At 48.4% G+C, this 27,841-nt stretch overlaps 1 protein-coding gene across 1 annotated transcript in view; it reads right to left on the reverse strand.

Annotated features, from left to right (window-relative positions):
• Window positions 1-376: 376 nt before the first annotated feature.
• The window catches only part of LOC122382886 (protein O-mannosyl-transferase Tmtc3-like), an 81,007-nt gene continuing 53,542 nt past the window's right edge, over window positions 377-27,841 (reverse strand). Inside the window, exons 4-16 of the mRNA XM_043368785.1 lie at window positions 24,917-25,053; window positions 21,489-21,570; window positions 21,067-21,166; window positions 14,727-14,842; window positions 12,899-13,071; window positions 12,416-12,668; window positions 11,555-11,703; window positions 6,898-7,119; window positions 4,110-4,203; window positions 3,065-3,355; window positions 2,544-2,825; window positions 941-1,135; window positions 377-614 (exon numbers count right to left, since the gene is read on the reverse strand). Of these exons, the coding sequence (XP_043224720.1) occupies window positions 390-614; window positions 941-1,135; window positions 2,544-2,825; window positions 3,065-3,355; window positions 4,110-4,203; window positions 6,898-7,119; window positions 11,555-11,703; window positions 12,416-12,668; window positions 12,899-13,071; window positions 14,727-14,842; window positions 21,067-21,166; window positions 21,489-21,570; window positions 24,917-25,053 (2,319 nt within the window). The 3' untranslated portion in view covers window positions 377-389. The remainder of the gene's footprint in view (window positions 615-940; window positions 1,136-2,543; window positions 2,826-3,064; window positions 3,356-4,109; window positions 4,204-6,897; window positions 7,120-11,554; window positions 11,704-12,415; window positions 12,669-12,898; window positions 13,072-14,726; window positions 14,843-21,066; window positions 21,167-21,488; window positions 21,571-24,916; window positions 25,054-27,841) is intronic.

Here is a 27,841-nt window from a genome sequence, read left to right on the forward strand (position 1 = left end):
CGTATTTGTCTAGTGGACAGCCGTGTACCATCTCCAAGTGAACAGCCACATGACATGCCACTTTACACTTGGCATGGACACTGTCACAACTCTGTGTTGTTCACCAAGGCATGCCACATAGCTGGCCGTTTACCTGAAACAAACAAGTGATTGATGTTGAATTATGAGTAGCAATTATTAGCGAACGTCCACATTTAATTTAACTGATAACTATTCATTTCCAAAGTCACAACAATCGAAGCAACGAAAAAGCATTGCGACGAAACGCGTATTCACAAGCGGAATGTTTGATATTTTAACAATATTCTTTTTAATTGAGGTGTAAGCTATAAGAAAACATTGCAGCCAATCCAGCGCGCCGCACCCCTACCATTCAGCGTGTCGCGTTGCTAGGAGACGCCGTCCTGTCGGGCGCCGGCGACTGCCGCCGGCTGTCTCCGGGAGCGCACTATCCTCAGGTGTCTCTGAATGTACTCCTCGTGAGGGGCCAAGTGAACCGCCCGCAGCAGGCACTGCTCGGCCCTGGCCAGCTCGGAACGCTCCACGTACACCACACACAGGTTGTGCAGACCCTGTACGTGGTCAGGGTCCAGACGCAAAATGTGCTCGTAACACTGCGGAGGCAGGGGGAAGGGACGGTCAGTCAGTGGCTGCACTGAGAGTCCACATGTGAGGTATAGAATGGCGAAAAGGCAAAAAATAACGCATTTTGAACCAGGAAATATCCCAGAAGAGCGCAGAAAGTGGAAGTTAAGAGCAATCAGTCAAAAACATTATGTAATTAATGAAGAACCATTATTTTTACTTACGTTAATCGAATAGCAGGCACCTCAGACTCATCTCTCAAGCTCTCTTTTTACGAGACCTTAAACTAAAATAGCTGTTCTGAGTTCTGACATATAAGTGTTTTGAAAAAGCGAACAAAATCTGTCACACATACCCGTTCCGCCTCATCCAGATCCTTCATATTGTTGACGTATATGTCTCCCAGGAGGATGAAGGCCTTGATGTGGTCTGGGTGATGATGGACCAGGTGGTGCAGAAAAGGGGCGGCCTCCAGCGGCCTGCCCGAGTCACTCAGTAGGAGCGCCAGGTTGAACAGCGCACTACGGAAGTCGGGCTTCAGTTCCACTGCCTGTCAATGAGAGCACAGGAGGAATTCTAAAAGCAGCGACATTAGAAAAAAAAACACGTTGCATATTCATCTGAACGGCAACAGATATTACTGGCTTAGATGAGTCGTTTCACTGGCAATGTATTAGGCCTAGGGTGATAGATTGTCGCATTGGTTTGAAAAGTCTAGCCTTATCTCACGAGGAAAGCTGATTTTGTCGAAGTTCCCACGTCTGAAGAGCCTCTCTTGAACGTTTATTGCCTTCCCCCAGGTGATCTCAGATTATAAAAGTCTCGCCTGTAGTATCCCCCCGAACACTGGCTATCTGACGTCCGAGTGGTTCTTTGAATTCATATCCGTCTAAACATTCCACATCCGTTCTGAAAGAACATCTCACAAGACTTAACCCTATTAGTGGCAGGCTCCTGGCTACCCCTATTAGTGGCAGGGGGGGCTGTTTACGACCCCCCTTGATATCTCGAGATCTAACGGGCCGATTTTCAAAATTCAAACGGCATTCGATTTCGCTCAACGTGATCTACATTTCTAAAAAATAAAAATTAAAAAATGTCAATAGGGGGGGGGGTAGAGGGGGGTAAAAACGGGCAAATTGCAGATACATTTTAGACTGTTTATCACGGCCAAGTTTCTGAACCAATCTTAACGCAACTTTTGCCGATCGATAGAGAATGAACCAGGAATTCACATGGATCCTAAAAATATGCATTTTCAAAAATCATAGGCGGATACAGATCATTGAGATTGGGGGTACACAAAAAGTATAGTAAATAAGGTTTTTGTTGGTACTGTTTCTAAAAAGGGTGGTCATGGTCTTGTTATGTTACAATTTTCTTATGAGAGAACGACTACAATTGTATTGGTCATGCATAGGCGGTGTCAGGGCACCTATGTTGGGAGGTAAAACATAACCCCCCTTTTTGGACGCCTGGATCCGCCTATTATAGCAAAAACGTGTCAAAAGAGGATGCACAATAACTGTATATGTTATCACATGATACCTTTCATTCACTGTTCGTAAAACTGGTGCAGCATCGTGATCTTCGCTCAAATGACTCGCTTCACGAATAGGACCCCCAATTCCCAGTGCTCTGGAGCCGCCCCTGGTAAAGTTATGAACTTGAAATTTTCAGGGAATGTGCCCAATTTAGTTTTAGGAAAAGTCAGAAAATTTCAGCATCGTAGCTTGAGCGGTTTCGGAGATATTCCCGAAAAACCTGAGGGGTGGATAAAAACAACCCCCCCCTGCCACTAATAGGGTTAATAAGACATAAGCACACCTTTCCAATGTTCCTTTAGATCCAATCCATACTCCATTGCCAGTAGCCTTCCTGTTCTCGACACTGCCGTCTCTCCACAACAATCAAAAGCCACCCTAGAGTGGATTCCACCACCTCTCTGCCGTCCTTACCTTCCTGAAGTGCGCCTCGGCGGCGGGCAGATCACGCTCGTCCATGGCCAGCATGCCCAGGTTGAAGTGGACCCTCTCGGCTCCCACCACGGCCGGCGAGAGCTGCAGCAGCCGCCGGAGACGCAGCCGCGCAGTCGGCCGTAGTCGCGCCGCGCCCGACTCCTGGATTATGGCGGCCGAGTTCAGCAGAGCCTGCTGGTGGTCCGGCTCAAACTCCAGCGCCTTGTCCAGGTAGGCCAGAGCCTGTGCCTGGCGACCCAGCTCCAGGTACACGATACCCAGCTGAAATGAGACAACAGGGATCAGCGGGTTCTTGCGGGTAGTTGGTATCCTGCCTGGCAGTTACTTTATAACTATAATATGCCATAATGCATCAGCATTGTTATTTACGTTCCATTGATCACGTTAGATATGTCGTACTTCTTGTATGGCTGTCTTAGTACTCAAGTAAAAAAGATGTCCTCACATCAAGTAATAGTAGATGACCGGGTTGTTTTTACGCTAAGTGTTACGATACTCACGTTATAGTAGATGTCCGGGTTATCGTTGTCGTAGAAGAGCGCCGTTTCGTAGGTGCGCTGCGCCTCTCGGGTCCGGTTCAGACGCACCAGCACGTCGCCACGGTTTATGTACGCCTGGGTGTAGTCGGCCCGCATGCTGATGGCCTGGCGGTAGAGGGTGTCGGCCTCCTCCAGTCGCGCCGGGTCCCGCGACACCAGGTTCGCCAGGTTCAGGAACACGGTCAGGTGGTTAGGAGCCACGCGCGCCTCGTACGTCTCGCCAGATTTGGCCTTCGGTAGCAGAGACTTAGCCTGTGAAACGGAGAAAGCAGTAAAAATAGAGCGTCCGACTGAGCTCTAATTGTATAATTGTTTTTGCTTCATGTATGGTCCAGGGTAAAATGGATTACTGTGTTTCTGTATTAAAAATGTCAAGTAACACTATACTATACCGTTTCTGTGGATTAGCATTTGACCTTTTCAAAATGTTTAATACCATAGTACACGAATTTCATTTCAGTGTAACAGCGTTTCTCTGCTGAATTTCTCGGCAGCGCTGACAGGAGAATCCCCGAGGCGGCGTTGACAGCGTTAATCCAATGTACCTGTGACGCGACATGACGTTCACTGCCGCCGTTCCTCTGTCTGGCACCTCAGGGAGCTAACTCAGTCAGACCGACAGTCAGTCCAGCCGGATCGGCCAGCTTAGTCATTCAGCTAGCCAGCAGAGCAGGTAAAATGTCGAAATAATCTATGGCGTCCGTAGTCTTGCCGTGAAAGCGACAGAGACAAGAAAAAAACACAAAATGCATGATATAAAATATTATTATTTAAGTCCGTCTATACACTCGGGAGCTGAAAATCATGATTACTTTTGGAGACGTCAGCCTTCAAAGACAGCATTTTCGTTTTTTGTGGAAGAGGCTAATTTATCACGTTAGGGAGTCTATATGATGGTTGGAAAGGCACTTAATTAAGTACGACAGCATGCTGAAGAGACGTACTGTGAATGTATGTAATGTACATACAACACATGCAAGTGTACATGCTGCGATTCATGACTGACCTTCATGTACGCCTCCTCAGCTTCGGTGTACATTTGGAGGCTGTTGTAGGTGCGGCCCACGTTGATGTAAGCACCTATGTCGTCGCCTTGTACCCTGGAACATAAAACAATACCGTAAGTTCCCCCTATGGACAATGAAGTGCCGAAGCGTCGCATAGTGCTTCGTTTGGGAAATCGAGCTGGAATAGAAAGACTGCGAAGAAAGCACGTTGTTTGATTCTAAAATTTCAATCCATTCATTCCGTTCAGTGCATTACATGACCACATCGCTTTTTCAGACATCATTCTTAGTATCACCTTTTAACATTCCATCCCCCTTAGGCTAGTCTCCCTTAGGCTTGACATCACACCTAAGCCGAAAATACCTCGCCATCGCATCTCCGGTGATACACCCTTGGCGCAGGCGTTTACAAAAAACAACAACATGGTGGCCTGCGGCGTCTCGCGGAAACAGGAGACACATAACGGGGTGTCCCGGGGGAGCGCGAGCTTCCAAAGCTCTTGGCGCCATTTCGGCGCCACCTTCGCGGCATCTTAGTGGTGGCGCGACGCGGGCTCTGATCTCACGCTAAAATATTCATGCTGTTTTTAAAAGCGTATCTGCCAAATGGCAGGCTTGTCAAAGTTTGTCGGCGCCGCTGGTTCCGGCGACAGACAGCCGGCAAAGTTGGCGCCGAGTGGAAAATGTCCCGGCCGCCCGGCACTTCCAGTCTGCTGGGACTGGCGCCGGCGCGTCAACTCTGCCACGTCTGTCTGGAGGCACCGGACTGAAGCAGTTTACCGCGTCTGGAGGCGCTGGACTGGATATAGCTATCTCAGGGGACTGTGCCCCTCCCTTGTCACAGAAATAAGTTATTCTGATGATGTGTTTAAAAATGGCCAGTAAACAAGTTTGTTTTAATGAACAGGGGGGTGCTTAAAGACGGCGAGTCAGCATATCTGGCAAGTTTCGTAGCTACACATTGTTGTACCTACTGCTGCTACATAAGCGCTTACATTGTTTTCGCATGCCGATTTATTGCCTTTTTATCATAAAATGATTCATTTATAACAACGTAGTACCACTTTATCATTAGCAAATTACTCATTGCCGTTTTAATACACGAGAGAGAAGATTTTGCAATTCTACTGTTTTCTTCCCCATTGAGTTGTCACTTAGATGTTTAGTTTATTGGTACATTGATCCTCGAATCCCATCTACACGAGCCATTGTTTGTCTCCAAGTTCCGATCGGATCCCGCTGGGGCCGATGGCCAATTTCGTTTGGTTTTCGGGTCAGCACGCGCCGCATGTGTCCAACTTACGCTGGCGGCGGGTGACATTAAGGGCCAATAGGAGGGGAGCCAGGACGCGGCCGCGGTCACCGCGCTGACAAGAGATCGCCGCCGTGATATATCGCCCCAATCAGCCTGTGCCACGATGGTCGGGATTCGCCACACCAGCGGCGGCGAATGGCCCTTACGGCACGGCGCCAGTGGTGGTCAGTGTCGGCCCAGCGGTCAGAGCCACCCCCTGCCGACTCTGTGTAATGAAGAGCTGATCGACGGACAGAGACGCACGCCAAAGACATTCCACAATACCTCCAGCGAGAGCGAAGCCTTTCCCAGATGCATTGAGAATGATTGATACAACGAAAAAGAGCATAATCTCCTTTCTAGCATAACGTTGGTGTAAGAAGCCGGTTAGAAACCGTTCGGATCCTCTATTCACCCCGCAAAAAGAGACGGCCTGTAGACAATGGCGGTGTCGCCAAACATGCGTCATGAAGTTTGTGAGCGGGACTATTTATGTGAGCGTGCGACCACGGTCAGCTTTCAACCTTCACCCATGATTGTCTGCCGGTGTGCAAAGATTAAACCGCTCATCACTGGTCCGATTATGACAATCTTTACATGTAAGTGGAATGACGAGCTTATCATTCCAATTTGCAGTGGTGTTTTATCAAATGACGAACATTCAAGTAAATCCAGTATTCATTGTTATCGATTTTTCTGTCGGCAGCAAGTGCCTGCAAATAAATCAAACGCATGGTGGCGAGCAGCAGCGACCTCCTGGGATTGAATCTATTTTTAGAGAGCCCGCAGTGGCGATAAACGCCAGCGGCGAGGGTTAGTTAGTGTTGTGGCCCCTACGAGGAGGTCCGTAGGCGCCTGAAGTTATACTGCACCGCAGGGACCTGTTACTGAATGCAGCAAAATAGGCGCCTGACGCTATACTGTTCCGCAAAGACTACAGCTTCGTCCCCAGATGGCAGCAGCAGTGTGGGCGCCTGAAGGTAAACTGTGCCGCAGATATTACAATTTTGTCCCTAGGTGGCAGCAGTGTGGGCGCCTGATGGTATACTGTGCCGCAGAGATAAGAGCCTTGTCCCTAGATGGCAGCACTGCAAACGCCTGAAGGTATACTGTGCCGCAGAGAGTTCAGCTTTGTCCCTAGGTGGCAGCAGTGTGGGCGCCTGGAGGTATACTGTGCCGCAGAGATTACAGCATCGTCCCTAGATGGCAGCACCGCGAACGCCTGAAGGTATACTGTGCCGCAGAGTTCAACCTTGTCCCTACTATGGGCGCCTGGAGGTATACTGTGCCGCAGAGATTACAGCATTGTCCCTAGATGGCAGCACCGAATGCGCCTGAAGTTATACTGTACCGCACAGCTCACTGTATCTCTGCGGGCTTTGCGTCATGCGTTTTTTTTTTGTGACAGCAGAAGACTGACGCCAATGACATCCCTTCAAGGGGACAGCAAAAGACAAATATAAGCCCTCGCCAACTCCGACTTCTCAACTTACTTGACAGCCTGCTGGAAGAATTTGAGCGCCCTCTCGAACTGCCGCTGGCCTTCCAGTGCATGACCGACGTTGTTGTACAGCTTGGCGTTATTCCTGTTGACGCGCAGGCCGGCAGTGAAGATGGAGTACTCGTCCCTCCAGTCGTGGTTCCGCCGGTACGTTTTCAGGCCGTGCGTTAGTAGCAGGACGGCCAGCGCGGCGTACAGAACGCTGCGACACCGGCTGTCGAATAGAGAACGGCCCGGTCAGCTTTCATGGGCTAAGGCTGGTAATGCATGGTCATGCTTATGGCTGTGGTCGTAATTATGCTGATTTTGATCATCATTATAACTCATCATTATAGTTTGGCCATAATCCTAATTTTGCGCGGCTATGATGATAGATCATTTAGTGTAAATACCGACAATTAAGGATCCTGTCAGTGTCCCATGCCAGGCAATATTTTTCTTCAGAATGCTGCAGTAAGAATATTTATTCTTGCTTAAATGCTTTTCGTCAATAATGAAGAGCATTATGTATCGTCGCTAAAATATTACACCTAAATCCATCTCCATGTTTATGACTAGAGTTTGTTTGTCGTTTATATAATTTCAACGGATCATCCATTCTCGCTCGTTGCTTTCCTTACCTTACCTTACCTTACCTACACTTATCGGGATTTAGAAAGGCACAACGCCTGAAGGTCCCGATCTTGTCGAGTAGGTTCTGGATACACTAGGTTAAATCTTGGGTTGGCACTGGGCTAAGGTAAAGTTTTTTTTTCGTTTTTAAAGTGAAATAATCTTTTATGATTGTAGAGTCCTTTTGCAGCGGGAGGGTGGGCCGACAAAGCTCCAAAGAGAGTCGACACTGACAGTTACAGCGGGCATTATGTCAGACGAGCTGCCTTCGTACGACCATTGAGTCAACAAATCGTTCAACAGCGACCAGTTGAGTGACTGTGTAGCCCCGTGAAAAAGTGTGTCCCATAAAAACATCGCTCTAACGGATGCATGCTAAAGGGCAAAACATTGACATAACTGACATAAAAGAAACAAAGTTGGCGAACACATTGATTGGCTATCAAATGCACTTGAAGATGAAATTTTCCGAAGCCAAAGATTTATTCGTGGTTGCTCCCTGCCGTAGCAAATTATTACTTTGACTAGTACGTAACGGACTAATCATAGATTAGCTCATGTAGATCAGCACACTAGCTTGGCTAGTTTACTGACTAAGCAAACCAGTGCCACAAACATGTAAATTTTACAACTCAATCAATAACCAACGTAGCTTCGATTGCAAACTTCTTGGAATCATCTGCGTCCCATCGCTTCGAACCAGTCATCAAAGACAAGTGGCACTGTTAGATATCACAGAGCCGCCCTTCACTGTCCTCACCAGTCGACTGTTGGACAGGCCCGACCGCATAAAACTCAGTAATAATTAACGCCCCGACCGGCGGGGTGGCCGACCGTCGGACTTATGGGCAAACTATGCTAAGCACGGAAGTCTTTATTGCGAAATCAATGGTCGCTACAACAGAGCGGCGGACATCCATAACGGCAGCATGTACGTACGCGCGACGAGTCGGCGTAAATTATGGCGATTTTCAGCAGCCAAATGGCTGGCAGCGAGGCGAATCGTTCGACGGCGGTCGGTGGTCGACGCGGCCCAACCGGCCGACGATCCGACCGTCCATCGGCCCGGTCATCCGCCGAGCGGCGCTCGTTGGCGGCCCGAACGACCGCTCTAGTCGCCCCATATGTATCCGCGGCTGGCCCGCAGAACCGAGGGCAGACCACAACCGGTCCGCGGACTGGACCACACGTCAGACCATCATGGACCGCAGACCGACCACGGACCACTGCATAGAGCGCTATCGGACCACAGACAGGACCACGCGTCAGACTTAAGGCCGCCGTCCACTGTGCGGAACGCGTGGTCCGTACGGAATTTAACACAGAACCCTATGGACGCATCCGGTCCGTACGGAAATCGTGTGCGCTCCGTGCGGACCGCATCCGAACGACAATCAGCTGTTGATTTTCCGTCAGCTCTCCGCAAGCGTTTCGGAAGCGGTTGCTACGGAAACGAAATAACAAAGTCCGACATGTTGAACTTTTCTGCGGAGAGCGCAGGCGGAACGGGCGCGGACAGGTGCAGTCTTCCGTCTTCGAGTTTTCAATTGCAGATTTAAGAAATAATTTCAATTCTTTCAAGATGAAGTAAGTGAACTCAAGTTCCTTGACATGGCAGCACCATGTTATGCTAGTAAATTGCAATATTTTCTTTTGTAATAACTGATAATTGCTCTTCACAAAGTGTTCGCCAGTGTCCGTGAGCTTTCCGTCTGCGGTCCGGATGCGGTTAGCGTGCGGCGACATTCCTGACGGACTCCGGACGGAATTCCGTCGCAGTGGACGGCGGCCTTAACACAGACCGCGGACCGACCACTACAGATACAAAAGCAGATCTCCACGGACCGAGGACTTGACCATAGAGTTAGCTGCTGTCCAGACCGTAGGCCGCAGTCTAGACCCACCGAGATCGCATAGTGAATACAGACCCGGCCAAAGACCGCACCAGTTCTCACCGGCACTACTGTTCCTGCTCACTGGTCCGTTCCTTCGGACCGTGGTTTCAGGTGATGCGTTTTGGATCACGCAGTACATACGTCCCCGGGTCGATACCCATGATCGGGGTCTTTCAGAACCTTACGGAAACTCCAGCTCCATCAAAGCCTGTCGTGACCGCTTAGAGCCTCTGGAAATCCATCGGCGTCGTAGATGATAGCCAACCATCGCTGGCATATGACTTCCCGGCTACGTAATACCGATACATCCGGTATATAATAGCTCCGTTTTATAGGCTGTGTGGGAATGAAATGATCAGATATGACCGAATTGCCCCAAATAAAAATAGGTTGTTACTGCGGAGGGGGGCTATCGGTGGGGGCTATCACATATAGGTATTCCGTGTTTTTCGAAAGTCGAAAAAACTGTTTTGGATTTTTTGGCAGTTCTTTCATGTTTTTATTTTTTGGGGTCAAAATGTAAAAAAAAATCAAAATTTCGAGATAGCCATTTTGTAGCCCTGGTATTTTTACATCTTTTATGTCGTAAACGTTTTTCTGTATCTTCAACGCTATAGGCCTGACAGCTCTTCCCACGCAACCTTTTTTTGGGGGTCGAAAACGGCAGAACATGACGTCACTCTGACGTCATTTGCGGCCAACCTATCATAGCCTTTGGAACTTTCTTTTTGATCACAATATGTAAAATTGATGCCCGGAAGGGTACTAAGTTTGGTGAGGATCGGCGCAGCGGTTCTGGAGATATATTGAAAAGTATGGAGGGGGGGCAAAAAATAGCCCCCCCCCCCACACCAGGTCGCGGGTTAAGCCTATATGGATTTGCATGTTTCATCACGTTCGTTGGCTTGCTTTAAAAAAAAAAACAGCACCTTTGAGAGCCAACAACGAATGAACTGACTAACAAATGAAATAATAAATGAATGAATGGCGGATAACTGGGCGCTGTCATATCCCCGCCAGCGCGCTGTCGCAGCGGAAATGGGCCGGTTGCGCGCTGCCGCTCCGGACCCGGCCGGGTCCTGCTCATCTCCGGATGAAATGTCAATGTAAATACCGTCTCGTTAGAGTTAATGGGCACGTGGGGCGGCGGCGTCATATGAGAGCCGGCCGCTACGGATGGTGTGTGCTCTGTCACCGTTCCGAGCTCGCTCATAAAGGTGGCTGGCTCTGCCCGTGGTGACGAATAACGGGGTGCTGGCGACCAGGACTGAGCGGACAATGACATGTTGATAGACGACTAGAGCCCTAACGGGTTTTACAGCCGCTTCAACAACACGATTATAGCCAATCGCGGAAATCGTTCGAGCCAGACGTTTAGGTTTTATCAACAGAAGACATTAAGCTGCATATGAGCGCTAGTTGATTTTCTTGGCGTTTCATGAATGTCTGCTCAATTCAGCAGCAATAAATTTTCACGGTCGTAAACTATGCAGAGGGGACAATCAATGAGACACATTGGCCATTTCGGTGTCCTATTGTGCTTTTACTCCTGAGTCGTTTGCATCCAGCGGATTAATAAGTAATGAGAAGGCGCCGGCTGGCGGCCGTTCGCCGGCCACCGTATGGGCTCGGAGGCCGGCGATATAGGGCCGCTTCATGGCATTCGTATCCGCTCGCGACATGACTGCTGTCGCGACGGCGGCCAAGATTTCCCAGGGGCCCCCTGCAGCGGCGTCACTTAAAACTATGAGAGCCGGCGGCGGCGGCCGCGTCGTGCTCAGGCCGCCCCAAGACCGTCTCCGCCCGAATACAACTCATTCCAACAGAAACGCGCTAGCCGGAAGAGGGCACCGCTTATCGGCGCAAAGTTTCTGCATGTGTTGGCGGAAACAGAATGGCTTAATTTAAAGGTTAATTTAGCACCAACTGTCATGGTAAAGTTTCTTTTAATTTCTCCGTAATCTAACAGGCTCAATTTTCAGCAGTTTCCAAGCTGCGTGCTCTTTGTTAGATATGTCTGATTTATTTCAAAGCTTACAAACTTACGCTTTAACTTTTAAGACTAGGAATCATTGCCGCCATTTGGTAACCGTATCCTATACTTAACGGTTCCATCAGAGGTCCCCAGTTCTCAGCACTAACCCGTGACTCAGCAGCACGCAGAATCCGGCGGCCACCAGCAGGCAGAGGCCCATGGACGGCATGTACAGCACCCTCTCGGCCACCACGAAGCCGACGGGGAAGAACAGGTTGCTGGCTGGCAGGTACGGCAGCACCAGTAGCGCCAGACTCTGTGGGAAGAAGACGATGAACTCAGCCGCCGGCGCACCGGTACAGCGGGTGGGTTTTAATTAGTATTTTGGTTGTTACTACGTGCGTGGATTCTGGGGGAAATATTGAGCTTTATCAGGGTATATATGCAGTGGATGGAGGGAGGGATGATGCTCTAAAACATGTTCTAAAGATGATTGGTGCCCTGCGTTCTCAGTGGTCGTCCACAGGGAGAGAGGGAGGAGCGCGGCTGATGGAGAGGCGGCTGCGGTCGCGGTGGGGAGAGGGAGGAGGGGGCGGTGAGAGCGTGGTCGCCGGTAACTCTCTGAAATGGCGACACCGATTGGACATTGACGCAGATGGAGCCCCATGGCGCGGCCGCAGCACGTCCAGAGAACGGTGATCTCTGATCGGGTCGGCCAGCGCTGAGAGAGCGCCACCGAAAAATCGACAGGTAGGGATGAACACCACATTTTCAGAAAAATGAAAATCTAAGTAATAGTGTCGTCCTATGGTCACGATAGATGCATGATAAGAATTTGAAACATTGCATATGATTTTTACATGATCACCAACTGCAATCGACATAGGTACCATCTACCGACGAATCATGGTCATAACAAATGATAGCCATATTTATGACTGTAGCTGTATACGCTAGCGTTTAAAAGACCTTATCACAAGTAAATCAATACCAAATTTATAGCAAAACATACAAAATACCAGACTTACCATGATTATTGCGTCTGAGAGTCTGTCGGCAGCGGATAGCGCCCTCCAGAGCAGGCGACCCACCCCTGCCATCACCAGCAGCGGACTGAGGTTGCGTGGGTCACCGATAGATGTCACTAGCGGCACGGTGCCCATGGTCCAGTCACAGCAGAGCTGATCCGGCACCAGCAGCAGGCCGGCGTTCACGGCCGCCAGGTATGTGTAGGTGAGCTGGCGGGTCGGTGTCATAGCCGCCGCCGCTGGATTGTCGAATCTGGGACCGGGGAGCGGAGACACTGCGTGTCAACACGGTTTGTTCACGGCATGATCATTTCAAAATGTTGAAAAGATTGCTACGAGCTGGGTATGTGCTAGCAATTCTCCGTAAACTGCGAGTGTAGACGTCCTCGCCAGCAGTTAAGTGTTTCGTCTGTCATAGCATGCGTGTATTCTAAGGACACACGAGGTACGAAGTAAACTTTTTACCGTGACCTTGCAACTGACCTGGTAAAAGCCGGCAGCTGGGCGCCCATGACCTTGACCCTGGCCACCAGCAGACAGAGGGCGCTGGCAGCGAGCACCAGCAGCCGGGAGGAGGCGGCCCTCAGCCAGTCGGGAGGCGGCACCTTCCCGCTAACCAGCGAGCGCAGCAGGTAGGGCAGACCGGCCAGCCGCAACTGCAGACGAAAACAGAAACTGAGAAGGTGGTAGAAACTGGTGTGACTTGTCCGGAAACTGAATGACATTGGTGTTTAGAGAATATGAGTTCATGTAAGTGTGACAATTGAAAACATAAACAAGTTGGTATGCGGAATCACGTTAGTTTGATCACAGGTGCAAATCTCCCTGCAGCAGCGCTGTACAAATAAGACTCCTGACAGTCTGTGGTTGGTGGGATCAACCAGACCCAGTTGAAGACAGTGAGTGAGACGGACTGTGTGGGCACACTAAGCCTCGTTCTACACATTGTGTGTCGCATATCGACGGCCGCCACTGTTCCGGGACCCCCAATCCGGCTCAGTGTTCGCGCGGTCGGCTGGCTCCCGAGAGCTGTATGGCTGCCGCGGCCCCGCGCTGACAGCTTTGACAGCTCGTGCGCGACTGACGAGCCGCCACTGGCGGGGCGGAACCGGCTCCCTCAACTCGCCACATCAAAACAAGCCGCAATTAATTACTAAATGTCGGGCCAGGGCGGGCTTTCACGGTATGAAATGTGGCACTGGCGTACTCTGGTCATCCGGGAAAATCGTCACGAACGGCCAATAGCGATGGAAGACTAATCACAGAAAAATCAAATGGTGCTCAGTTACTTCGATTTTCTGATAGATACTAGATAGTAGCCGTTTTCACGACGGGCTATGCGATGACTGCACCTAATTTGACCAAATCTGCACCTAATCTCTCTTACAGCCAATATCATGTGTCGTTAGCTGTCACGTCTCAGCAGCTTTCGGTAATTTCAGAATGGTATCGGTGACGATTCTGTGATGTCAGTCACAGGTCGTAGGGTCCTAGTGATTCACCTTTGAGACCGGTAATTCAGTGTGATTCTGTGCCTGATCCAGTGTGATTCAGAACCAGATTCAGTATGATTCAGAGTCTGATCCAGTGTGTATCACAGCTTGGTTCAGTGAGATTCAAAGCCTGATCAGTGAGATTCAAAGCCGCCGCTGGCCGCCACGAGTGCCGGCCAGTCTGGGGATGAAGTGGTCTAATCAGACCACTGTCCGTCATCTGAACGGTTATAAAGAGCGCTGGCACAATTCCGAAGTCGTCTCCTGCAGCGTTTGTGAAGACAAATGGAGGTGAGATTCCCGAAGATTTGTCATCCTAGAATCCGGCCAAGTTTTAATGAGCGCTCCGCCGAGTGGTCCTTTTCGACGGAGCCGGGCGACATTAAGATTCCGATGGATTCGCGATTGAGTTGCAGTCGAGTTGGTGCGCCACGTGTGAAGTCTGTTAGAGCCGATCGGCCGGGCGGCATGAGCCGACTGTCGAGTGGCAATCATCGACCTCCGCCGCTCCCCAACCGTCCCGCGGGCTGCTCATCAGAGGAACGGATTCGTTTGAAGTGGGGTGTAGCACACATTCACATTCCACATCGGTAGCACTTGAACGTATGAAATTTACATTGAACGGAGAAGCCAAAACATCTAGATACCCACAGCGTAACTCTTCTTCACTTTTTATTTTTTCATTTTAACGGCATGCTCGATAGATATTTTAGATGCTGAAAATTGGAGCTACATGTTATCATTTAGATTGTGACCCACAAGTTCCCACTTATTTGTGGAAAGTGACCACCAGACCAATATACATAGATTTGACTTACCTTTCTGATGACGAACACCTCGTAGACGGCGCAGACGCCGATGGCCGTGATGCCCTGTTCCTTACAGAGCAGTGCCGCTGTGACGCAGAGAAGAGTGACTCCCACCCAGCTCCAGTCTGAAACAGAGACAGACAGACGTCGAGATATCGCCACTTCACTACAGAGTTACACAGAAGAGAGTCATTCAGTAATGGCGGGATGTTTCAGTCTGAAACAGAGGTCGTCCGATCGTCACACTGCCACAAAGTCACACGTCACATCGTAAAACAAAGTAGCGTGACGCTCACCCAGTCCAAACTGAAACAGAGATCGTCACAACGTCACACTGTCACAAGCTGTCACAACGGTCACAACCAACAGTGGCGTGACCTATACCCCGGTCCAAGCTCAGACAACATACAACGTCACACCAAAGCAGCTAAGACAATGATGAAAAATGATGCATCCAGACACCAGACATTCTATCAAAATACAAAATAAATAAAAATCCCTTCGCACAACCCAAAGACCCGTCCCCCTCCATTCCTCACACCACCGCCGAGTATGACGTCACCCGAGGCCGAGCGACAGTTGTCCAGCCGCTTCACAAATCATTGGTCCGCCGCGGCGACGACAATCGGCCAATCGCGTCGCTCGATCGGCCGTGAAAAGAAGCTGTCACCGCGCCCGGCGAACGGCAGAGCGATCGGTGAACACTGAACAGCCGCGCCGCGCCCGGCCGGACCGAGGGCTGGCGATGGACCTCGACTGTAGAGCACGGCCCGCCGGGCTGTTGATTGATCTCACGATCTCACGATTGATCTCTGACACGATCGATGTCGCTCAGCTGTAAAAGCGGTTTTTGTGGGATGGTAAAATAAATGTCTTCGTGTGTTTTGGGCTGGCTGATCTGGCGTGTCTATACAACATGTTGATGACGTTTGGATCGATGCATTTTTTCGTTTCTTTTTGCGTTTAAATTTACTTAACATATTTTCTTTGATCTTTCATTTGTCCTTTACTACCTTCTTTTTCTTGTTTTCTGGCAGACTTTTGGGTTATTTGGCGATTGGTATGACAGTTGCCTTCGTTAGGTACACTGAAATAAATTCATAAAGTAAAGATATTTGCTGTAAAAGAGATTAGGTGCAGATTTCGTCAACTTAGGTGCACACACCGGATAGCCCGTCGTGAAAACGGCTAGTATCTCTCTAGACTCTGGCCTATGGCCTCTGGTCACTTGTCTCTCGTCAGAGATCTATCGTCTCTGATTTCCGTTCCATACCAAGCCGTTCCATCTTCTATCTCCGTAAGAACACATCCCCGACGGGGTTGAGCGAACACACATTATTCGAACACGCAGTGAGAGAATAATGTCGTGCAGACACGGCAGGGCGGCACGGGGCGAGACAGGTGGAGACCTCCCCAGGGAGAGGGGCACGTCGGGTCGGACTGGGGCGGAGCGGGCCGAGCGGCGGACGCGGCGGTGGCACCTGGTGAGATAGTGCCCGCGGACACGACACACAGTCACGGTTATCAGCGCGCCGATGGGCCACAATGGTCGGAAAGTTGGCCGTACCCGGTCTCGAAAATGAGGTGATTCAAGGCGGTATACATGTTACTTGTATTTAAGTGACACAATTTTGATCAAATAATGGCTGTGGAAGCTTTGTAACTTTGATGTCAAAACTTTGTTCCACGAAACTTGCAGGAAGTAAATAACACTAGGTACTGTTCTTGCAGATTATTCATTCACGAAAAAATAGTACGAGTGTTTATCCCTAGTGTCAGATGCAGGAACCCGTTAAGTACCCCACTCGCCTACTGTCATGTTGGTTCGCTTCCAGTCCCGACCACCACCAGTGGACGCTGACCGGGGGATCAGCCCCACGCGCTGCGGACGCTCGAGCCCGCACTCAGCCCCTATCAACTCCGAGTCCCGACGGATGACCGGCCAGCAATCGATGCTTCTCAGAACGGCGCGGACAGTAGTCGGCTCTGCAAATAAAGGCCGCTAAGAGCAGCCGCCGCCTCTGTCCGGTCTCAGCCGCCTCCGTCCCGTCTCTGCGCTCCAGCGCTGACCGTGTCGAGTTCAATATCCCCAGAACGGTCCACTGGTATCCACTCCACACCGGACCAAGGGCTTTTCTTAAGTTATTTCGTCTAATACTGTCACGAAGTCCGCTGGCCGTAGCTCAAGATCTTCGCAGTTTAATATCGCAGTAAATGCAGCATGAACGGTGAATGATTGGAACATAAATCACGGAATCGTTTTGATAGTGGCTTGATCTGGAGAATCGTACGTTACTGCGCCGTTGATTCTAATTTTTCTCCGAACAAATTTGTCTCAACAGGGCGAGACCAATCAAAGCCTGGGCACTTAAAAGCAAATCAGACCATTTCGAATTTGTCAAGAATGTAAGGCGATGGCACAGTCATAGCTTTACTGTTTGACTGAACAAATGGCCATAGTAAATCCAAACTTAGATCGGACTTGCTGCTAAGAAATGTGGTTATTCATTTCCTAATTTGCAGAAAAAAATGGAGCATCCAAAACTGGACAATGAGTTTTCTAAATTTCCTTACCATCGACTATCTGTATTGCCTGAATCCAATTACGACCTCAACGACTCCAAACCTGCTTCGTTTCCCCGAGCCAATACCCGTCTTCATCGAGCTCCAGGCATCATCCGTCGATTCGGACAGAGCGCGCTCTCGAACAGCCGTCGCCGCTGGCTACGAAGTCGTCTAAATCCTCTGATTAATGACAGCAGCGGTGTATTAACACGGAATTAACCCGCACACTGTCACACCGACGTGTCGACACGCAAATTTGACGAATGGCCGCCGAGATGGGCTCAGTCCGGCCAGCCGCTGAAATTGGGTCATTTGGACGGACTGGGACGGCGCAGGAGCGGAACGACGAGCTTGGCGGTTTACGGGTTCAGTGTAGCGTGCTCAAATTAACAGGGGCATTTGGTGAGGACCGAAATCACCACCGCGGAAAGGGAGATCTTCATTTGCTACTGCAGAATGGCCGGTGCTGGTGACAGTCTCCAAAATAACGTCCATATATCGTCGCCATATGCACTAGCGATATGACACGTGCTTCATAATATCCTGAACGAGTTATGCTTCACATTAACCGGGTACCGCACTCAATAAACAATGAAAAGCTTGTGTTGGCGGAGCAAACGGTGCACGCCATATCATAACATCGGCACGGCCCTGCAATGCATTACAGCCGTCTACTGTTATGCTATACAAGCTGGCAAGTGCTCCCCTGAGGCCCATTCGATGACACCATGATCCCATGAGTGGATACAATTTCCCTCGGCGTCATGGCCACACACTGCCCGGGTGTCATTTCCTGACACACCGTGGGGACCCCCGCACAGCTCGCTGTAGCAACAGAGTCCCCGAGTCCCCGAGGTAAACGAATTGCAACAGCTCGTGTCCGTTTGTCTCGGGATCAGACCTACGAAAAGCCTCCGTAACAGGCGTCACGGGGTGCTTCGCGCCGCCGCCCCGGCAGCACGGACGGTTTTACGGCGACAAGTAGGTATGTTTGCTCAGGTGCCGGCGGCGACATCAAAATCAATGAGGCCAATTATACGCCTCGCAGCTTTGCTGGAACATCGTAATTTTGAATAATATATCACGACGTCGGTGTGCACGGTCGCATTAGGCGTTCCGGTATAGGGTCGGGCGTGTTGCGCCGCCGAGTTGGCTGACGTGGGACGCGTGTGATTGACGAGTGTGCTGAGCGGCTCACTGAAGTTGGGAGCCCGCCGGAAAATGACAGTCGCCCGGCTGGTCGGAAATTGGACGGCACACAGCTCCGAGAACCAATAGCAACGGTGTGTGGCGTGATGAGATGACGCCAGAACAGGGTCAAAGGGGTGGAGAGGTGTTCATGCGGTTGTGCAACTGGTCGGGCGTGTAGCTTGGTACCGAGCGGCAGAGGTTTCCTGAGAATCCGGCGCTGTCTTGCAAAGTGGTCAAAACCTGATCGGCTGCCAAATATGGATCACAAATGAGAGACACTGCTTATGGTGACGAAAATGGAAGGTGCGTTAGTCTTGTCTGACTATCGGTGTCAGAAGATGCTTTTGACGACATAAATATCAACCATCGGTCAAAGCACGCTCTTAGAGACTGACGGGAACAGGCCACAGCTATATGTGAGAGCATTTGAAACACTAAAAGCAATATAAGTAAAGATCATCGAAGTGGTTTGAAGGAGCACTTCGAGCAAGCACTTCTGTTATGTAAGTCTGAGGTGAGTGTATTTGAGGCACTGAGTGAATGTGACGGGTGTCATATGGCCTTTCAATCGCGACGCATGTGCCGCCCATACCAATAGCCAGCGACGGCGCGCGATGACCCAGAAAATGACATTCTGAATTTCTGATGGATCATGCCAAGAAGGCTGGCTAAAAGGCCTGCTAAGCCTGAATGGCCATAACTTCTGAACGGTCGTCACTATGATGGCGTCAAAGGCTTCAGAATGCGCCATTTATTACCAGGCATTGCTTCGAAGGTTGGTTCAAGCGCGCATGCATTTAACCCGCGCCCCACTGGGGTCTGTGTATAACACGCCCTACTGGGGGGGGGGGGGCTATTCATAGCCCCCCCCCTCCTAACTCCGAAACTACTGGGCCGATCGTCAAAATTCAAACAAAGTCTGATAGCCCCGGAAAAACTGTCGAACGAAACCTGATTTCATTGACCTCGAGGTCACCGATGACGTCACAGGTCAGGTCAAAGTAAAAATTATTAGCATTTTGGCTTGTTCACATTTTGGGCTCTGGCCGCCGTCTTACAAGTCAGATCAGGCTCATTTTTGGTAAACACACTCTTAAACAGATGCTCTAGATACCCTGAGGGTACCAAGCTTTTACTTTGATTTTCAGGTCAAGGTCAGGTCATCACAGGTCACGAAAATATTTTATCATGCGTCGGTCACGTGACACATGTTTTATGGTCCATTTAGGCCATAGATTTCGAATTTGATGTCGTCTGTGTCATTCGAGGTCATTTTGAGTCGAATTTAGCTTAGGTCAGGTCACTTTCAGGTCAAAAAAGGTCAAATTTTGAAGTTAAAATTTTTTAACAAAAAAGGTGTCTATTGGATGCAGTTTGAGCTCAGGAACACGATGGTGCCATTTATATTGGTGTACGATGTCAAATACGTACTGAAAAATGGATTTGAAAAATTAATAATTGTGAATTTTTTGCAATAATGCGTATAACTTGGCCATTTTTGAAGATATTTAGCTAAAACTTGCTAGAGTTAGTCATAATCATGCGTTCTGTCACATATATTCCGGTTTTTTCGAAAAGTCAAAAACTTTTTGAAAAAATATAAAAATACAAATTTTGAATATTATTATATCAAATTTTCGTAATTTTCAAAATTTTGAAAATTCGAGATAGCAGTTTGATAGCGCGGTCAATTCTGAGTCCTTTCATGCAAAGAAATTAGATCTAGCTTAAAAACTGAGCTCTTGGGAGCGATTGCCGTGGTTCAATGTTTTGCGTCGAAATCGGACGAACATGACGTCACTCTGACGTCATTTCCGGCCGACCTATGGTAGCTACGAAGTTCAAATTTCGACACAAGGTGTCAAATTGATGCAGCCGAAGGTACTGTAAGTTTGGCGTCGATCCGTCAAGCGGTTTGGAAGTTATTGCAGAAAAACGGGAGGGGGGGCTATAAATAGCCCCCCCCCCCCCAGTGGGGCGCGGGTTAAAAACAATGGCCTCGCCGGTATGGCAAATGATCGTAGCGTATTCGACGCATTAAGTATTTTTGATTACGAAACAATCAATACATAATATTTTACATAGCCCAGGACACCTCACTTTCGTTTTACATGCTCCCGAATGAACAGCACACCAAATATTGATATTGATAGACAAATTGAATTATAATTGGAAAACAATGGAAACGTTTTTGGGTTATATTACTTTAAGTCGGCTACAAATGCGTTTCGATATAAATCTTTTTCAAGCCATAAAGACAAAGTCAACTTTGATGTTTAGGCGAATTTTTTACAGTGACTTTGTCTTTATGGCTTGAAAAAGATTTATATCGAAACACATGTGTAGCCGACTTAAAGTAATACAACCCAAAAACGTTCCCATTGTTTTCCAATTATAATTCACACCAAATATTGTCATGCATAACATTATATCGATTAGTGTCTTGCATAGTTGAATAATGCGCACTTTGTTTCCCTACAGACGACATGAATAATGGTACCCATGATGGAAATACTTTGAAGCTTGACATTATCGCCAGCAGCACAGCACCATGTTTGCGCCGCATTACACAAACTTTAGGACTGCAACTTACCAGTTCCCTGCGGGGCTCTCGTAGCTCTGACGTAGGACAGTATGGCGACGATGAAGAACACGGACGATAGAAGTTCAGCGCGGCCAACCACCCCAGTCACCTGTCAGGGAAAACCAACGGTCGAATTTGGTGACACGATTAAAAAACGCGTATTATTGAAGAACATTTGGTGTTGATTGTCAAACGTTCAGCGCAACAAACTACATATACCATTCTAAGAAAGTAAAGTTGCTGGTCAGTGTCAAAATATACGGAAATATAGACCGCAAGAAATAATTATTTTCAGCATCCTCATAACGAGCTACATAAGCCTGAACGGATAATAGTGCGGGAGAGACAACAAATACAGACCATGTGTAAGTTGAGGTCACTCGTAACTGCTTGAATGTTCAGAAACAGTCTCATCGTCCCTGATCACTCACCGCCTCTGTGTGTATTGGATGCACGGCGAACAGCAGAGCCGCCACAAAACTGCACATGTCCGAGACAAAGAGTGTACATAACCTGCAACAATGTCACCACAGCATACCGGTCACAGGAGCATAGTGATAGCTAAACGAAGACATGGGGCATGGGAGTACCAAGCCTGCTCCAGATTTTTGGACATGGCAACGAGTAACCTCATAGTGTTAGGGGGTTTCTGGACGAAGGAAAAGATCACAAGCTACACAAATATATTACGTAAAAGGCCAGACCTACGACATCACTGTAAAAACTAATATATAGTTTTACTCACAAGATTAACCCTCGCCCGCACATGCCATTTTCCCATCCTAGAACGCACATGGGGGGGGGGGTGGTTGCTACCCCCCCCGCGCCATTTCGTTCCTGTTGGAGATAGAGCTTAGCAGTAAAGACCAAAAAGATTCTTTGGGAAGAGACGAATCCAATGATACCCAGTTTTACCTTCTCAGGTCAGTCATTGACCTTCCAGGTCAGGTCAAACTAAAAAATGTTGCTGTTTTGGGTCACCGTTGGATATCAAGTGTGCTGCTTATCAAATACCGATGACGATGCTGTTTTCTGGTGCCAAGCCAGCTAGAACCTCTTTGTCACACTACCCGACCAGAATTTTGCTGCTGAGGTCATTTCAGGTCAAGTTAGGTCAAGGTCAATTATATGTGTTTGTATGTCTGTGTGTGTCTGTGTGTATACTGATGTGTGCACCGATTGTTTTTGGGTCCATATTACATGAAATCATGATCTGAGAAACTTTTACCAAAAATGTAGTCAAAAAACTTCAAAAAAGTAAATTCAGCTTGCCTAAAACGCAATTATCTTAGATGACCTAGGTTGACCTTGACCCTGACCTTGACCCCTGTACATCGTCGAACAACATGTTCCATGATAGGTGGGAGGTAAGACTGGCAAAAAAGGCCGAAATCAGGGTGTCAAAAGCTCATAAGGCCCATGGCAAACGCAAGATGTTGAGAATTGGCCATTTGGGTCTTGACATGACCTGAAAAACAAGGTCATATCTCCGAAACCAAACATCATAGAAACTTGAAATTTTCAGTGGACATCAAGAAAGGATAGAGGAGCAGTTATACGAAAAATCAGCCTTCTAGCTCTAAAAATGTTGAGTGCAGAGCAGAAAGACTACCTGGGGGGGGGGGGGTGGTGGCAACCACCCCCCCCATGTGCGGGCGAGGGTTAAAGCAAAATTATTAATGCTTTCTACCTGTCACACTAGCTTGAAAGAGATAAAAGAGCATTTACAGTACACCGTCCTACGATAATCAACATAAAACAGTATTTTGCTAGTTCATTGTTGGCTTTATTGAATTTATAGACTGATTCCCGAACTTGATTAAACCTCTGAACTGCCTCGGAGCGAGCCTGGAGCCTTTGAACACTAATCGTTCACATGTTGCAAGTTTGACTTCATTTCATAGCTGAAATGAGTTTGCTGAAGGGTACCGTCTTTACTGACAGGCTCAGAAACTAATAACGCCCTGAGGCAGGTGACCCGGGCGAGCCCCGCACACAAAGTCTTCTTCATAAATCCATGCCGCCTGTTACCAGGGAAATTTTAGGTCGGCTGCTCTAGCAATAATGCTACCACAATACTGCATGACAGGGCGAGGAAGTCATTACATTAAAAAAAACGGCCGATTTTCGCCATTAAAGTCCCCTAATTGACAGAGTCGTCAAGAACAAAGTAAAATAATTGTCTGCCATTGAAGTCGACCAAGGGCTACTGAATATCTTAAAGCCATTTTAACTGACAGCGCCGATTGGTCCTAATTTTAAGTGAATTCTGCTAGATTAATACCACATATACGTAATATGGTGATATGTTAGACCACAACTGATTACATCAGACGTCTTTTGGAGGGATAAAATAAGCACAGGAAAAAAGATGAAAATCTGATCAGAAATATAAGCAACATCTCCAACCTATGTTGAAACTTTAAAACACGACAGCACTGTAACGGAATCCAAAGCAAAATCCACTCTTAAATTGCTAAAACACAGTAGGGTGTCTCGTTTTAAGTATAGTATCCAGCATCTAAATAGAATATAGACGCCCTTAACCCTAGAACGCCTAGGGGGGGGTTGTATCAACCCCCCCCCCTGAGGTTTTTCGGAAATAGTGGAAAAACGGCGGCGCGCAGCGCCGCCAAATTTTGGATACCTTATGGGGCAAACCTTGCGCATCTTTTGATCAAAAAAATTTGACCGGGTCATGTCAGGTCACGGAGTTATGACGTCACAAAGGGAACAGCCTCCGGCCGGATTTTCACAAACTGAGTGCCAACGCCCGAGGTTTCCTGCCGGTGGTACGGACATCGGTTGATGGATCGTGATGAAACTTCCCATGCATGTTGGGGCAAGTATTGGCTATCATATGGTATAAGAAACTTGACCGGGTCAGGTCAGGTCACGGAGCTATGACGTCACAAGAGGAACAGCGTCCGGTACTATTTTTGAAAAGCGCCCGAACCACTATTTTGCTAATTCTTGTCACCTCAATGGGAATATGCAGCAATATTAGCTCCTATAGGGAGCAAATGGACATCCCAAATCCAAAAATACAATCAGATTTCAAAAATTTAAATTTTGATTTTTCGAATTTCTGCCGCCGACTGTGACCTTGCCGACTTCCGGCGCTCCCAACGCGCCATTTTTAGAGCTAGGGAAACGAAATACATAGCAAACGATAGAGAATTGATCAAGGAACACGATAGTGAAGGTTTCAAGTCGATATCTCCCACCGTTTTGCCGCAATCGCCGCGAAAAATTTGGAAAAGTCTATTTTTCCGAAAATTTGACCTTTGACCGGTCAAAAGTAGGTCAAATGTTGACCTAGGACCAAAAAATATACCACCAATCGCGAGATCTCGTTGAGAGCAATCCGTTGGTTTTTTCCGCTAAGCTCTACGACCTTCCGTTTCGAAACGCCAGGGGGGGGGGGTCGTAACAACCCCCCCCCTGGTCGTTCGTGTTATGAGAAATGGCCTGGTCGTGCGAGGGTTAACCCAAAATGCACCATGTCGACATCGTTAGCACGCCTACACACAGTCAAGGCTAGCCCTTCTTCACGAACGTCACTGGCTGCATTGAGTCTGACCTGAAGTAGCTAACCACTAACCAGCCCACCAATGAGTAAGATCTGAGGCCGATGACCCACTCCCCACCCAGTGCCGAGCTGGTGGTAACCTGATGAGCATGCACTCAGCACTTCGGTAGGTCTGATCTGAAGAAGATCTGAAGTCTCACCCACCCAGCGCCGAGTCCCCCTGAGCTTAAGTATTTCGAACTCCCACTCAGCACTCAGGTCTGACCTGAAGTGTAAGCATAGGCCTCAAAGCGCCCTGAAGATAGCCCACCCAGCGCCGAGTCTCACCTGAAGTAGAGCACGCAGACGAGCACGTGCAGCAGGACATTGGTGAGGTGGTAGCCGAACGGCCTCAGCTGGTGCAGCAGGTAGTTCCAGCGGAACGTCAGCACGCACAGGGGACGGTACGACTTGTGGGACTGCTCCTGGAAACGAGAGAAAGGGATGGTCAGCGGTTAACACACATAGAGAAAGGTCAACTGACGCACAGCAACCGATACGACTTGCATGACTGCACTCCTGGAAACGGGAGAAAGGGACGGTCAGCACTCAGCACCAATAGGGGAACGTTGGGACATACAGCAGCCGGTACGACTTGTGGGGCATCTCCTGGAGAAGATGCAAGAGTCTGGTCAGCATGCACAGAGGAACGCCAGTGCCTAGAACAAACCCAGCGACGGGCGCGACTTATGACAAATTGCTAATATCAATCAGGGAAGCAGATTGATTGTTCAATCATCAAATGAAACAAATCGTAAAGATTTAAGTTGATCGTTGAATCAATACCGCATCGCCGATAGCTGAGCTGAAGTGATATTCTAGTTCCATATGATAATTTTCCCATTTCAAAAACGATGCCCATAAATTGACCCACATCTAGTCTGTTTCCACGTAAAGCGCATTGAAATGCATCCAATATGGCGAAACCCATCATTTTGACAAACGAACCTGGTTCAGAAATCTCCAGTGGTTGGTAGGAGTATTGGTTGATGTAAACGTGCTGAGTAGGCGCATCGATACCACCTCTTAATCACCGGCCGGGGTCACATTACGACCACGAGCGGAATGGACTCTACGAGAGCAGGGTTCGACATCTCATCCGCGCCGCTGCGCTGACCTATTCAACGCCCGCTGGAGGATTTTGACATTACGAAACTGGATAATATGAGAAGAAAGGCGGTTTAAATTTTACACTGCTTGCAAACACATGTATCGTTGATGTTTTGGTGTGTATGATCAAATGAACTGGATCGCTCTTAAGAGATCGAATCATTTCTACCACTCGCGCACCTCCGTGAAAGGAATAGCCAAGAGTTTATCAGTACTCATGAGCCTTCAATGTCAAGCACAAATGTTGACCTCAGCCGGCAATGGGTTTTGCCTGTAGCTGACAATACCTAATAAACAAACAATTCCACCACATGCATGACATGACGAATAAAATCCAAGAGCTCAGGAGCAGTGCTTCAGACCGCTGCGACTCCTGTCACTTCACCATGACCATGTGATGGCGACGAGTCACGGTCACCCCTGTCCACGGGACAGCGAGGGCAGGCCGTGGGTGGTGAACCAATCAATGGGCAAAGACGTACGAGCATCGCTCCGCGGTTAGCCAACAGCTCAGCGTCGAGCGCTAATTGGAACAGATCAGTGAGGACAGCCGTGGCCGCCCTCTCTTGGCAGCGGCACAAAATCGATACAGGGCGTATATACTGAAGAAGCTTTATAAATGCCGCGACGGTAGATGTAATACAACAATGTGGGATTCTGTCAGGATTTTCTGAGTCTTATTGAGTTTTGTGATTGGTGATGAATGTGACTGAGCATTCAACAGCGGAAGTAGCTCGCCTTGGCACGGAACTTCAAACTGGGGCAGCAGTCTATAGAGATTGCTGAAAATACCAGATTCACGAGTGCCCCTGGAAGCACTTATTCGTCACATTGATACAATTTTGATGAAAAACAAATATAAGACAGTAAAATACGAACGATTCCCGAGTCACGTGTAGCGGCCATAAAATGGTTAGAAACTGAGTCAACACCAATTAGAAAATGCGTTGGAATTGGTCCGTGACAAGAACAAACGTCAACTCAAATATGTGTCGAGACTTTCAGTTGGCTTTACAGCTAGAAAAGTCCAGTTCCGGGTCATCTATCAACAAACGCTGTTTCGTCGAACTCCGGCCAACTGGGTATGGTATGACATGACATGACTGTTCGTCCTACATTAAACAATGTGCTCTCTTCAGTCTAAAGCATTGCCTGTGTACCAACCAATCCGAATGTTTTTTCTTCTTCAAATCTGCGTGTCTTTGTGTGAGCTATTTGGAGGCAGCTGTACTGTTACAAAAGTGCTATCGCCTCTGAAATAAAAGACAAGAGTCGTATTTCAGCATCGAAACTAAAGAAGAGTTAATTTAGTATCAGCTGTTGCCTCTGGTTTACATCAATTATGTATATGTGGGTAGAAATAACTAAATATGCAAACGACTGCATTTTCATTACGTCTGCTTTCTGTTCTTATAGTATTTTCCTTATAGATCACGGAGAAAGACATCCACACCAGCAGACGCCATTCCCCGTTCCTCCACGTCGGCTGGGCGAGCGGCTCACCACGCGTCTAATAACCGTCACAGATCAGCACATAGTCTCAATGGCCCCTCTGTTGACCCAGGGGTCGAGGAAAAACAGACTGAAGCGCAGCTGGGCGGCGATAATTTCTCACGAGTCCGAGGAATTGGCTCGCCGGAGCGGCCGACTCGGTCTGAGCGAGCCCCCTGAGGAGCCGCCAGAGAGGCAATATTGGCAGACGGAGCGTCTGATTAGCTTCCGGGCCTCGTCTGTCCTGCACTGTCGGCGGTTGTATGGTGAATGTACGTGCGTATGTTTGTGTGTGCTTGTATGTGACTGCAAGGATGTTTGTGGTGCTTTTGTGTGGGTTTGTATGTAATCATGTTTCTTAGGTCGCACGAGCCAATATCAATCGACTTAAAAAGAGATGGTCGTCTCTAATTTTCATTAGCAAATCTGAGCTACCGAGGTGCATATTCCAAAAAATCTGTCAACATTAACTTGAAAATAAATTTATAGGAGCACTGCGTGACAATATGCAGCGCTATCAGTCCACGACTACAATTACAACTTCGCATTGGAATTGATTTAATGTAAATACAGCTATAATAAATTTCACAGCACAAAACATCACAAAATAAC

This window comes from Amphibalanus amphitrite, unplaced genomic scaffold, assembly GCF_019059575.1.
Source record: "Amphibalanus amphitrite isolate SeventyFive unplaced genomic scaffold, NRLGWU_Aamphi_draft 000149F_arrow, whole genome shotgun sequence".
Lineage (NCBI taxonomy): Eukaryota > Metazoa > Arthropoda > Thecostraca > Balanomorpha > Balanidae > Amphibalanus > Amphibalanus amphitrite.